The sequence below is a fragment of the Pogona vitticeps genome, chromosome 2 (assembly GCF_051106095.1).
Source record: "Pogona vitticeps strain Pit_001003342236 chromosome 2, PviZW2.1, whole genome shotgun sequence".
Taxonomy (NCBI): Eukaryota; Metazoa; Chordata; class Lepidosauria; order Squamata; family Agamidae; genus Pogona; species Pogona vitticeps.
The window spans coordinates 164,555,047-164,569,511 of NC_135784.1; the positions used below are offsets into that span (position 1 = coordinate 164,555,047).

General features: G+C 41.7%; 1 protein-coding gene across 2 annotated transcripts in view; it reads left to right on the plus strand.

Moving 5' to 3' along the window:
* Window positions 1–10,709: 10,709 nt before the first annotated feature.
* AGAP2 (ArfGAP with GTPase domain, ankyrin repeat and PH domain 2) overlaps window positions 10,710–14,465 on the plus strand; it is a 147,751-nt gene continuing 143,995 nt past the window's right edge. For both annotated transcript variants that reach the window (XM_020784520.3, XM_020784521.3), the window contains exon 1: window positions 10,710–13,285. In XM_020784520.3, coding sequence (XP_020640179.3) covers window positions 13,126–13,285 — 160 coding nt within the window. In that variant the 5' untranslated portion in view covers window positions 10,710–13,125. The remainder of the gene's footprint in view (window positions 13,286–14,465) is intronic.

The following is a 14,465-nucleotide window of genomic DNA, read 5'->3' on the forward strand; positions in this document are numbered from 1 at the left end:
GGTCTAGTGGATAGTTTCCGGCATTTGGGCCTTAAAGGAGAAATGCACCTTGAGTTCGTTCTTTCGCATACAGGCCTACGCTGAAGCAGGAAATGTGTGACTCACACTGCCACGTTTTTCTGAATGAACACCTATACATTTAAGGTAGCATAAGAAATAAAGCTTCTAATAAAATACTTTTTTTCCTACAAGGAGATGACATCAGCAAAACCTACGAGCTTGTTGGAACATTATTGATCTATTGCTTGTAGAGTTAAAGCAGTGGAAGTCAACAATGTTTAGCTTAATCAGATCTTCTTAAAATTGGCTCTGTGAAATTACAGTAGCTTGCTAATGTTCATGGCTCTTCTATGCCTCTGGGGGCAGGAAATGGTAAGACATTAGATTACAGTAGTATCTGTATCTCATGTATGAATATATATATGTACAGTATACCGATATGCTGTTTATATACCATCCAGTCACTTCTGACTTAAAGGTTTTTTCAAAGTACAGTATGTGAGTTGTTTGAGGAGTAATAGCCTATTTATATACCAGTCATCTAGCCAATTGCTATTCTGGGCAGCGTAGAACAAAGAATATAAAGAAACATAAATTATGAAATTCTTTAAAATGCTAAACTGTTGAACAAATACACAAACCAAACAAGGCAGGTGGCAAAATAAAATAACAGTTTCGGGGCATGCAATACAATATTCCTCTCTGCCTTCCTCGATTGTCCTGGTTAATTAGGGAGAGCCTCCCCCCAAAGCTCCGGTTTCAAGACCTTTTAAAAGGGAGGGCACCAGCTGTAACTCCTGCAGGAGAGCATTTCGCAAGTGGGGTGGGGGTGGGGGGGCAACACTGCTGAGAAAGGCCAGTTTCTATTTGACATTTTCCAGGCTTCTCAAAGTGTCACGAGGCCATGAGGTCTGTGAGATGTGGATCAGACAAGCACATGACTACCATGTTTCCCCAAAAATAAGGCAGGGTCTTATATTAATTTTTACTCCAAAATGCATTAGGGCTTATTTTCAGGGGATTTTCTTTTTCATGTACAACAATCTACATTTACTCAAATACAGTCATGTCCTCTTCTTCTGGTTGCTGCACAAGGGTGGAAAGCAGGGTTTCACTTAACTGGGGCTTATTTTTGGGGGTAGGGCTTATATAACGAGCAACTTAAAAAATCATACTAGGGCTTATTTCAGGTTAGGTCTTATTTTCAAGGAAACAGGGTATTACCACCACCACTATCCCCTGTAAGCTTCCATGGCCAAGGAAAAATTTGAACCCAGACCTCCAGTCCTAGTCTGTATCAACTACACCAGTGGTCCCCAACCTTGGGCCTCCAGATGTTCTTAGACTATAACTCCCAGAAGCCTTCACCACCACCTCTGCTGACCAGGATTTTTGGGAGTTGACGTCCAAGAACATCTGGAGGCCCAAGGTTGGGGACCACTGAACTACACCACATATTTCCCCTGCTAGAATGAATGAAGCAATGTGTGTCTGCTAAGGTCCTCATCCTGTAACCTTCTGTCCTGTAAAAAAAAACAATAACCTTATTGCTGGGCTGCCATAGAAGAGCACCCTGATTTGTCCATGTTCACCATCCATTAGTAAAATTCTGGATCTCATCACACCATAAGAGCATGATGTGCACGTAGGCACAGGAACTAGCAGAAATATAAAGGCTGAACTTCATACATACTGTAAACCTAAAGCTTTACAGGATAACAACGACATGGCATATCCCCTTCTTGTAGTCTAGATCTCACAGCTTGTTATGCAAGGCTAAAATAAAGATAAAAATAGGTAGAATTGAATATAAGTAGGAATGTACCTATAATTCTGCTGGTGCCTGTGTCTTTTAACAGCAGACCTGTGAAGGGTAAATTCATCATGCTTTAGCTTAGGATGGCTACTTATGCATTACCAAAAGTAGCACAAAAGAGTATGTGTATTTTCATAAAAGTTATAGATGCAACTTTAAAGGAATTCACACACATTTAGGAATAATTATTATAATCTAATCCTCTTGAAAGAGATAGCTCTTCTAGTCTGTCTCAACATGTATATATAGCTGTCATCAGAAATGACAACACACAAAAGCCCATGTCAGAACACATCACCTTCCAGGACACCTTGTCACAGATCTCAAAGTAGCTATTATAGGGGGAAAAAAGAAATTTTAAAGGTGCTTTAAAGAGAACGAGGGCAGAACTGGGACCTATCCATCAATTTCAATCTGTAACGATGCCGATATGGTGGAGTGGATAGAGTGTCTGACCAGGACTCAGGAGAGTAGCTTTAAATCCCTACTTGTCTGTGAAAACTCACTGGAAGTTGGCAATGTGAACCACTGTTGGAGTCATAATCGTAAGTCAGAGGAACTTAACATTACATGACAGCAACAAAACTAGTAAAGGATTAAACAGAATTAGAGATCCCCTAGCATACTCCATATAAAAAAAGGCTGCAATCACGTTTAAAAAATGCCCCTTTTTTCTTGTCTCTTCTGGTTCCTGTGTAGTCGTGTGTTGTGGTCACATGGCATATATCTTGTGATAGTGGTTCATACCTTTTTAACCATTCTGCCTTTTAAAGGGTAAATTGTTGTGGTTTAGTTGTTAAGTCATGTCCGACTCTTCTTGACCCCAATTGTATTTTAGTTGTTTTTTCTTTTTTATTGTATATTAATTGTTGTAAGCTGCCCAGAGACCCTTGGGTAATGTGGGTGGCATACAAATCAAATAAATAAATAAATAAATAAATAAATAAATAAATAAATAAATAAATTTATTTATTTATTTATTTATTTATTTTACATAAGTGTAAGACTTTCAGATTTTAAGTATTTGTGCCAACAGCCCCCCAACAACTGTATGATTGTCTTTGATGTATTTTGAGCTTCTTATTTTTTTGAAATATGAAACCCAGATGCTAAGTAGAAATAAAACTTGTAAAAATTCAAGATTTGGAGTTGCCTCGAATTATTGCAACAAAGAAAATACAGATACTTAGGATACCCATATGAATCATAAAATGCTTGCCAGTGATTGTCTGGTTTCATCCTGGGATTAACCTTTTACTGATACAATGTCAGCCATGATGAACCATAGGCTTCTGCCACAGACCCTGTAGACCTGTTCTTAAGTTGGCTTGAAAAGGAAATGGACAGAGTGCCTCCCAATGAGATCTGTCAGCTCCAGCTCCATGATAGAAATAACAAAGGAAAGGTGTGCTGTTACAGTAAGCGATGACTGTATGAATAAGAAGGACAGAGCATAGCTGCTAAAAGGGTAGATTGATATCCGCACCATAAACTCATGCATAACACAACCCAATAGTCGCTTCACATCTGAATTGTGTTTTGAATTGCAGCAGCACTGATGTTTCGCACTAGCCTATTGCTCAACTTCTTCGTGTAATCATCATTCCTAATGTTAATATTAAAATTGTCATTTTCCATTTCTCTTTTACTCTGATCCCTATTCCACAACCAAGTACACTGTGTGTATAACTCTGTGGCCTAAATATTGTACACCAAGTGTACAAAGGTTGAAATCCAAAAAAAGCTTAAACTTGAAATAAATATGTTGGTCTTAAAAGTGTCATAAGACATTGCATTTTGCATTTTGTATGTTCCTATGTTTGTACTAGTCTGCTGTAGTAAAAAAAGACCTATGAAAATGTGAAGACGAGGCCAGGACCCTTCTGTGCATGAAACTCATGTTAGCTGAGCGGTCATCCTATTTGGCAAAGTGTCTGCAAACAGCCTCTTGCGTGGTTCTACTTCTGTGCATGGAAACTCCGAACAGGATACTAGTAAAATACATGTATTAAAGCATAAGCTTTCTGTGGACTATAAAGACAACATCATCAGATGTTGGCTTTATGTTTGTAAATTGTAATCCATGAAGAATTATGCCCTAAGCAACTGGCCAGTCTTTAAAGGCGTCAATATATTACACAGTTATATACTTCTCACTATATTTATTTATTTATTTTATTTATATCCCGCCTCTCTAGTCGATTAAGACCACTCTAGGTGGCTTACAACAAAATATAACAATATAATTAAAAACAATTTTATATAAGGGGAAAAACTTTGGACAAGATGGGACAGACATTAGGAAAAGGAGAGAGAGGGGAAATCAGGAATTGGCTGAGGGGAAGGCCTGCCGAAACATCAGTGTTTTTAGTTGTTTTTTAAAAATACCCAACGAGGGAGCCGCACGAATATCAGGGGGAAGGTTATTCCAAAGGCGAGGAGCCACCGCCAAGAAGGCCCGATTTCTTGTCTTTTCTTTCCGGGCCTCCCTCGGCGTTAGGCTCCTCAGCCTCACCTCCTGACTCGCGCGAGTGACATGGGTAGATCTTGGTGGAAGTAGGCGTTCCTACTTCCTTAGTTAGGAAGACTGTGAGTAGGTGACCTAGGTGCCTCCACATAGGTCACCTTCTCACTCTCTGACATCCATGTGTTCAATATCAGTGGCCCCTGCTCTTCCTTCTTCCAATTCTTTATCTAACTTGCACCGGACTGCCTTTTAAACATGGCATCGGATCTTCCAATAGAGGACTGTCTCTCCTAAATAGGACACATGGCCACCCCACCTCAGTCCACTGTTATTTCTTTTTCTGGAGGTAGGTGATTCCCTGGAGAAAGGAAAAGAACTGCAGTGCATAGGATCCTTCCCACCCACCCTGATTCCCTCAGTTTATTCAGTGTTGTTCCCCCCCCACCACAGCAAAAAAAAAAAAATAAATACTTTTGGCAAAATTAAAGGGGAAAAAAGAAAAGAAAGAAAAAGAGAATAAGCAAAATATGATGTCACTTCAAAGACTAACACTTTTGCTTCAGGAAGGCCTTCCATGTGTCAAAATCCACTTCACTCTTTAATCCATGAAACCTCTGTGAAATGAACCTATTAGTCTTTGCAGTGACCACCCTGTCACTGCAATTAGTCTTTGAAATGTCACAATATTTTGCACTCTCTCTCTTTTTTCTTTCCCCCCGTCCCCCACCTTTAATTTTGCCAAAATGCTGAGACAGACTAACATAGCTACTTATCTGGAAATGTCACAAAAACAGTGTGCTAGGTTCATAAGTCTAGAGAAGATGCATTGTTGGGAACTGACAGTATATACTCCCCCCCCCCCCCCAACTTAATACAGGAAACCACAGCCTTTAGTCTGCAAAACCTGGGCAGGTTTTGTTCATGACAGTAGCTTTCAGATGTCATTTGTTCCTAGGGTTGCTATGAGTTGGCAGTGACTGAATGGCATTGAATTATGGCCACATTCTCCTCCATTTTATTTGTTGATGTACAAAAGTAGGCCAAGATACTTTGCTCCTCAAGGCAAAATACAAAATGGTACCCCTGCCTTCAAGAGACAAAAGCTAATTGGACTTGACGTTGAACTGAACAGCTACAAGGAACCCTCAGACCATTGACCACACTGAGCGGGGTGTTTAGAAGTTGTTCTAATTTTTTTTAAAAAAAATTAATATCTGTCAAATATTGACAATGTAATAGCAGTATCCACCATAACTGAGGGCAGGAAGCCAGTTTAGAGGTTTCAGGCAAGACAGGCCATGTGGTACACGTAACCATACTCCCCAAAAAGGAAAATAGCCGGGGGGGGGGGCTCAGGAGGAACAGCCAAGGGGTCACCTGGGTTGGTCCCCAGCACTTTTCTTCTAAGGCAGTTGCCCCTCTGTGTCGAAGAGTAGGGCACGCATTATTGCTGTGTACCAGGACAGCAGATAACACACATACTTCCTGTCTCACTTCCAACCTCAGCTGTATTATCTTTTCCTGATTCAGCTTTGTGAAACCAAAAATGGTCTCAAACTGAAACAAATACCTTTTTTACTGTAATTCAGAATTCTAAGAAGAGGCAGATGTCTTTTTTGGTGCCTGCCCTTCCCAAGGCTATGATATGCAGACAATACCACTCTGATGGCAGAAAGTGAGGAGGAATTAAAGAACCTCTTAATGAGGGTGAAAAAGGAGGGCACAAAAAATGGTCTGAAGCTCAACATAAAAAACCCCCTAAGATCATGGCCACTGGTCCCATCACCTCTTGGCAAATAGAAGGGTAAGATATGGAGGCAGTGACAGATTTTACTTTCTTGGGCTCCATTGTCACTGCAGATGGTGACAGAAGCCACGAAATTAAAAGACACCTGCTTCTTGGGAGGAAAGCAATGATAAACCTAGACAGCATCTTAAAAAACAGAGACTTCACCTTGCCGACAAAGGTCCGCATAGTCAAAGCTGTGGTTTTTCCAGTTGCAATGTATGGAAGTGAGAGCTGGACCATAAAGAAGGCTGACCGCCGAAGAATGGGTGCTTTTGAATTGTGGTGCTGGAGGAGACTCTTAGACTGCAAGGAGATCAAACCTATTTGTTCTGAAGGAAATCAACCCTGAGTGCTCACTGGAAGGACAGATCCTGAAGCTGAGGCTCCAGTACTTTGGCCATCTCATGAGAAGAGAAGACTCTCTGGAAAGTTGTTGGGAAAGTGTGAAGGCAAGAGGAGAAGGGGACAACAAAAGACGAGATGGTTGGGCAATGTCATTGAAGCTACCAACATGAATTTGACCCAATTCCGGGAACCAGTGGAAGACAGGAGGACCTGGTGTGCTCTGGTCCATGGGGTCATGGAGAGTTGGACACAACTTAACGATTAAACAACAACAAAAAAATTGCATTAGGAACAGCATCTCAGGTATCAGAGGAAACATTACTTACATAAAACAGCTGTAAAAGAGAGAGCCGGTCTCTTGACTCCCATCTGTAAGAATCACTGAGTAAAATCATTGTTGGTGAAATACGGAAAAGTGAAAATGATTTGTTCAATCCTCATTAAAGTACAACAGTAGAGACCCTGCTGCATCTAAAATCCAGGGAGATACTTATTTAAATGAAATTAAAGGATAGAAACAGGAGCGTCATCAGGGCAAGTCTGAGGCAAAAAAAATGTCCAGGGCCCATTTTAGTAGAAAGTGGGAAAAGGCAGGCTTATTACATTTCAAAGTACTGTATATGAAATAATGCACTTTATATCTCAAAGTGTGTTTATATGTATGTGCATGAGTGTGAGTGAGAGATACTGTTACATTTTGAACATATCCTAATTGTTCTGCTGGTAAAACTACAGGAAACATCCACCCACACAAACAAGGGGACTGTTCAAATGTAGAAGAGGTGACACTTTTATTTAGGTTACTAAAAACTGAACATTCCGTGCAAGCTTTTGTGAATAAAATTCACTTCCTCAGGCATAGAGTAGAAAAATCTATGAGTGGAAATCCCAGAATGGTCATGGCAGAGATCTGCCAGACATATTGCCTGAGCTGAGCCAAGAGTTGGTTTCACCCAGTTGGGGGGTAGTGGTAGGTATTTTTAATGTCTCACTCCTGGTGCCATTTTCTACTGAGCTTCCAGGATAGGAGGTAGTCCCTGAATGAGGGCTCTTCGCATCAATAGGTCAGTGGCAGGCCTGGCAGTGGCACTCAAGAGTTTTAACCCAGAAACTATAAACGACTCAACAGCCTGATGTGAACAATTTTCAGGAGACTTTGCAAATAAAATCTCCTGAATTAGTTTTGACTTGGAAGCTGTAACTGAGGCAGTTCCATTGGATGTAAATTTGGCTCCTGGTTGCCCAGTTATAATTGATATGTTTCAGCTTGTGCAGCTTGAGGATGTCGACAAAATCCTTGAGGAGATAAAGGCCACTACCTACTTGCATCCTGGCTCATTAAAGCAGCCAGAGGCGGTCTAGCAAAGTGGTCAAAGGAGGTGGTGCACACCTCTCTTCAAGAAGGCAAAATCCCAATCTGCCTAAAAGTGGCTATTGTGAGGTTGTTATTGAAAAAGCCCTCCTTAACCACAATGCATCCCATTTTGAGGTAAGGTGCTTGAGTGTGTGGTGTCCTCCAAACTCCAGAGATTCCTGGATGAAACAGATTATCTAGATCAGTGATTCCCAACCTTGGGTAACCTGGATGTTCTTGGACTGCAACTCCCAGAAGCCTTCACCAGCAGCTATGCCAGCCAGGGTTTCTGGAAGTTGCAGCCCTGGAACACCTGGGTTACCTTTGGGATGGAAATAGCTTCGGTCACCTTGTTGTATGACCTTTGCTGAGATCTGGACATGGGAATTGTGTCCCTGTAGGTTCTGCTGGACCTCTCAAAGGCTTTTGATATCACCAATCATGATATCCTTTTGGATTACCAATAGGGGATGGAACTTGGAGGCACTCTTTTATAATGCTTCTGGTCCTTCCTGGAGGGCCAGTCTCAGAAAACAATGTTAACAGACTCTGTTCAACATTTTGGACATTTTCTACAGTATCCCTCAGAGTTTTCTCTAGCCCCATATATTGAACATATACATGAAACCGCTGGGAGAGGTTGTCCAGAGTCCTGAAGCTCAGTGCCACCAGCATGCTGATGACACTTAACTCTCTCTCTCTCTCTCTCTCTCTCTCTCTCTCTCTCTCTCTCTCTCTCTCATCCACCTAAATTTGAAGATGCTGTTTTGATTCTGAACCAGTTTTTGAAGTCAGTAATGGACTGGAAGAATGTGAACAAATAGAGGGTTAATCCAGATAAGATGTAATCCCTCTTTCCTGTTGTGCCTTTTGACTGATCAGGTGCTCCTGGTCAGTCTAAAGGCAGAACGGGGAATTGGGATTTCACCTGCGCTGGATGGGATTACTCTATAATGCTATACAGTATATGCAGAAAATTATTATATTGGTGTGGCGCTATGTCCCAATTTTCCTCTGCACCCAAGCTCTAATTAAGGTTACGCTTAATTGCTTATAGACAATTATATATATTCATTTTCTATAGACTTTTATGAGCCTTTCTTAACTTGAGTAGATGTGTGTGTGTGTGTGTGTGTGTGTATGTATATGTATATGTGTATATATGTATGTATGTATATATATGTATGTATATATGTATATATATGTATATATGTATATATATATATGTATATATGTATATATGTGTGCATGTGCATATATATATAAAAGACTATGTCTATAAGCAATTAAGCGTAACCTTAATTAATATATATACATACTTCTACTCAAGTTAAGAAAGGCTTTTATATATATTCATTTTCTATAGGCTTTTACGACCCTTTCTTAACTTGAGTAGAAGTGAGCTCTCTGCTTCATGGTGCAGTTTTGCAGTTCGCTTTCAATTCCCATGTCCCTTCCGTAACCTGACAAGTAACCATATTACCGTTTCAATATCCCACTTAGTAACTCTTCAAACCTATTGCCAATTAAGAAGGAATGTGCTGCAATGCTACCCAGCAGGGAGGTGCTAGCTATCTCAAAGGTATACAAAGGCTAGGATTTCAGATCACTATTGAGCTTCAACACAGGGCACAGCTAGCTGATGCTGTGCAGTCTATATGGTTGCGGATGACTGGAATAGTCCTGTCACTGTTTCCATGGGCTGCCCGTTGTCATATCTTTGCTTTGCCCTATCATTTTGCACTAGAATTAGTCTTTTATACATTACTTATCATTTGTGTACTATTGCTTTCTATTACAGACTTATTTTACCATGTCCTTTCTGTTTTCATTAATAAACTTTTTAATGATATTTTCTTCACTAGCGTGTCATTGAGGAACACCTTGCCTATAGTGAGACAATCAGGTTCACAGTTTAGGTGTGCTCCTGGACTCATCCCTGCCCATGCAGGTCTCAGCAGTGACCTGGAGTGCATTTGCACAGTTAAAGCTGGTGCACAGGCTGCAAGTATTCCTGGAAATGTCTGCCTTGGCTAGAGTGACGCATGCCTTGGGTACATCCTGTCTAGATTACTGTAACATGGTGTATGTGGGGGCTGCTTTTGAAGAGTGGAAACTTCAACTGGTCTAAAACAATGCAGCCAGATTACTGATGGAATCCAGTTACAGTATAGGGAACATATAACTCACTCATGCCAACAGTTTTATTGGCGATCATTCTGTTTTCAGGTATATGACTTATAAAGCCGTGCCTGGCTTTGGTCAAGGTTGTCTGAAAGATGTTATTTTCCCATACAAAACTGCTGGGCTTTGGGATCTGTGGGAGAGGTCCTTCTCACATTTCCACAACATTTGGAGGACCATCTGGCAGGGACTCGGGAGAGAGCCTTCTTGGTAGCTGCACCTAAGCCCTGGAATTCCCTATCAAGAGAAGCTAGCTTCATCCAATCCTGTTTTTAGTCTGGTGGCAGGTTAAAATCTCTTTACATAAGAAGCTTTAGACAGTTAGGAGTCTCTTGTTTCCCTGCAGATGAGCTGGTTTTTACTGTTTTAAGACAAACTGTATGTATCGTGTGCTGTTAAGTTGGAACTGAGCTATAGTGACCCTAATAGAGCTTTCAATGCAAGTGTGATATTTGAGTGGTTTTACCAGTGCCACACACACCCCAGTGAGTTTCCATGGTACAGCAGGATTTGAACCCAGGTCTCCTGAGTCCTACTCCGTCTCTCTGTCCACTACACCACACTGGGTATCCAAGTCAAATTAGCAACTTTAAATGATTTTAAAGAACTGTAATTTTAATTGGTTTTTAAAATAAATCTCAATTTAATTCTATTGCACTTTTACAGCTGCAAGAATATCTTATTTTTATAGGCCTGGCTTCAAAAGCAGCAGGCAGGTAAGGGAAAGTGGAACAAACGTGAGGAGAATATGGGAAGCCTTGCCCTCTGTTTTGTACAGCCACCCTACTGTGTCATTTTCTCCACTGCTGGTCTCCCATACATTGGAAGTCCAACAAAGACTGAGTTACAACTGACATGACAGCTCTTCCATACAGTCTCTTTTTGATGACTCAGCTTAGTAGGCTTTTCAGACATCTCTGTGTATTGGGCAACTATCCAGCCACAACTGCTGCTGCTTTTACCACCTTACACTGAAAATTAAATCAGAGAAAGGTAGCCTTAGATGTTTTCACACCTGGAGGAAAAAAGTACTGTATATTTTTTGTCAATATACAATTGCTCTAGGCGAACCCATAAGGGCAAACACACCGGTGGAGGTAGCTATTCTGTGATGCATTGAGTCTTGTTGTAGTTGCCCAATGAACTACCAGGGAATGTTACAACTGTTTGTGCAACACAACTTACATGTGCAAAATCTCAGTAAGAGCCTACTCTTTGGGTCTACATTGCCATTCCCCATCCTCTCTGCCTAAAGGAAACCTACCTGGGCAAAGATGTACACTTCCACAGCTCTGATTTGGCAAGGGGGGGAAATGTGTATGCCATGTGTGGTGGAACCAACAAGCTATCCCTTCTAGCACAGTCAATACTTATATGGGTCCTACAGAAGATAAGGGGTGGTGTTTCAACTTGTATCCTTCATCTTGATTTCAAAAGACTTCTGCCAATGATTAGTCCCGCCCTGCTGTGCTGAATCTACATGCAGGGTAAGTCAATAGAATGGTAACCTGAAATGGAGGACAGGTCTCCTGTACCTTTAATCATGAATGGTATAGGAAAGGTAGTTTGAACAGCTGCAGCTTGCCATACAAGCTACACTTGTTGAGGCTTCCTCATCTGCAGAACTATTAAAGGTATAGAAGCCTGTCCTCATTTTCATGTGACCACCCTGTAATTAAGCTACTCTTTTGTGCCTCAGAAGATCAGGGGCTTGTAGGGAAGGTAGTTTTGTTGAAACTACCTTTCTTAAGCCATTATTTAAATTCCTCCATTTCAGTATCATTTCTACTGGTGTTGGTTCTGTTTCAGAGCCTTGAATTTCTGGTTAAATTCCTCTAGCTGCATAACAGAAATCCAGGGATTCAAAGAGCAGAATAGCTTCAAGTTCCTAAGATTAGCTCCCTCCTCTTTTTCTCTCTCATCAACTGGCACTTACAGTCTCAATAATGCAATCTGGGACGTTAGTAGGAAAAAGAATAAAAGGTTTCATTACTTAAAATTGAACAGCCGAAACTGACAAACATGGCTGCTTTCAGCAAAAGACTTCAACAGAATCACTGCTTTTAACAGTCTAAAGAAAGGGGGAAAACACGGAGCAGAGAGGCTGTCACTCTTTTAATTCAGACACAGGGAAGGAATGATTGGTTAGTACTGGATAGACTGACAGTCACCCCAGCTCAGAATGGTTCCTCCCAGCCAAACCTACTAGAAGCAGCAGGTGAGGCTGCAAAACAAACAAAAGACCAAAATCCTCTACCAGGTTGTTCCTTACTGCTTGCTGTAAGAGTAGAGCTCAAATATTGGGGTCAGTCCTGCAATTAGAAAGAGTGTGGCAACCACTTTAGGCAGCATATGGTGGAGGACAGCAATGACCACCCCTTGCCGCTTCTCAGAGGACAAGAAAAGTGTGCTTCCCTTAACTTCTCCTGCAGCCCTATAGCTAACCTGTTGCTCTCAGGTATAAGGACCCTATTCTACCGCCAGAGTTGGAGTAAGATTCTGCTGCCAGGCCAGCAGGCTTCTGTCCATGGAGTAGGTAAGGGGAAAAGCATCTTCCCCTTTGCCTCAGGCAGTCAAATGTCACTGTAATGGTTAATGAAGATATATATCATCCACAAAGTTGGGATGAGGGGGTGTACATGCATTGATGGCGATGGTATTGGCCTCCTCTGAACTTCCACATGGCTCTTTGTTTACCTGAGCTCAGCTGCCAAAAATGTGGTAATTACACCTTTCAGAAAAGCCCAGAGTTCCAGGCACCTGCAAATCCTGTCTCACCTGCTCTGGGAGTAGCCAGTTATGCCTGGGATTCTGGAAGATGTTTCACAGTCCTGGCTGAGAAGCAGCAGCTGGGCTGAATTTTATCTTCTTCTTTTCTTTTGCAAGAGCTACGCCCTTGCCGTGTGCCAGAGAATCAGACAGGGATGGGGTGAACGAAAGTAGTAGCTTTGAAATGTGACGTTCTTCTCAGGAAGTGCAACCGACAGAACGTGTGCGTGTGAGAGAGAGAGACGTGGGGCGGGAGGGAGTCTAACCATGGGGGTTAGACTTGTGGGTCTGAGGTGGGCACAGTAGCTTCCTCTGAGACCTGCCAACATTTTCCGGCAGGGCAGGAGGCTGCATCATGGGCTGATCCTGAGTCAGTCAGCCCTGCCAAGTTGTGAGATACCATGAACGTCCAACGGCAGTTAATATCTGCAGCCATTCGGGCTGAAGCGCAGAGGTATGAGGGAGTGAAAGTGCAGCTCAACAAACTTTTCCGGCTGGTGGAGCTGGTTGGGGACCCGCAGCTGAAGAGCAACATCAAGTCTTCCCTCAGCGTTGTGCGAGGTATGTGCTTGGGGCTGACAAAAAGGGAGAGAGGAGGAACGAGCGGGCCAGTTGAAAACTGCTGCCTTTGGACTCACTTCACGTAGGACAGGTTGTTTCCCATAAGCTGCTGATGGGTCAACATTTTTAACTGATTAATGTTCAGTTTCCGTCTCGGAAAACCTCAAAGAAATGTCTGCAAACCTTGCAGGAAGGGAGGGCTCACACTGAAGAGTCAAGTTGATTTGAAAAATAAAGTTACTCAGGGACCTGTAGCTAATTATTGCAGAACAGCCAGCTCCGAATGGCTTGTTTTGGAAAGTGCTCTGTTTGCTAGTTATGGCCACAAAACGACAAGAAAAACACAATTCTTTATTAAATTTTGGAAAGTGAGAAACCAATCAGCATATCAGAATGGCCCATAAGTAAAGTTGTGGATTCTCCCTCTGGGAAAACTCTTCTGTTTTCATGCACTCCCTTGGCCTGCATACTGTATAATGCATTATCAGCTAGTCTCTGTAGACCAAAGTGATGATAAAGGCACAAGAGCAGGTCACAGAGGTTTTCACTGGTTACTTGGCAACTTTCCCTGTCAGACCATATAGCTATCTTGCTAGCCTGATATGTTAATTGCGCTAGGCGGTAAGCATTAACTGGTGACTAGAGCTGCCATTGGTTAATTTTGCTGCTTTCCCTGATTGCTCCTTTAAAAACAAAAAAGCTGATTCTCTTAAGAAATAACAAGTGTGTATGGAGAGAGGGATGATCAAACCAAAATTAAATATTTTAAGGACCACTGAGTTCAGCAGGAGAGATCTGTGTGTCCCTGTTGCTATCAGTAGAACTTAAGCATGCTAAATTTCAGCTGCATTGTCACCTAAACCTGAATCCTTAGAAAAAATCATGCAGGAATTATTCTACCCAGTTTAATTAAATCATACTTTCGGCCAACTAATGCAAAAGTATTTGGGTAACTGATAAACACTGCATTGATTAAAGGTTAATTTGAATGGTATTAGATTATTTATATTAGAATTTTGTCTGCTTCACAGTGACGTACAAACTCCCACCCTGAAACTATTTCTGCCTATGGGTGTGCATGACATTACATCAGAACTCCTCTATGATGTGATGGTTGCATAGCAGCCTAGCAAACATTTAAGACTGGAGAGTTTATGTAGTTAGGAACCAACAGACACAT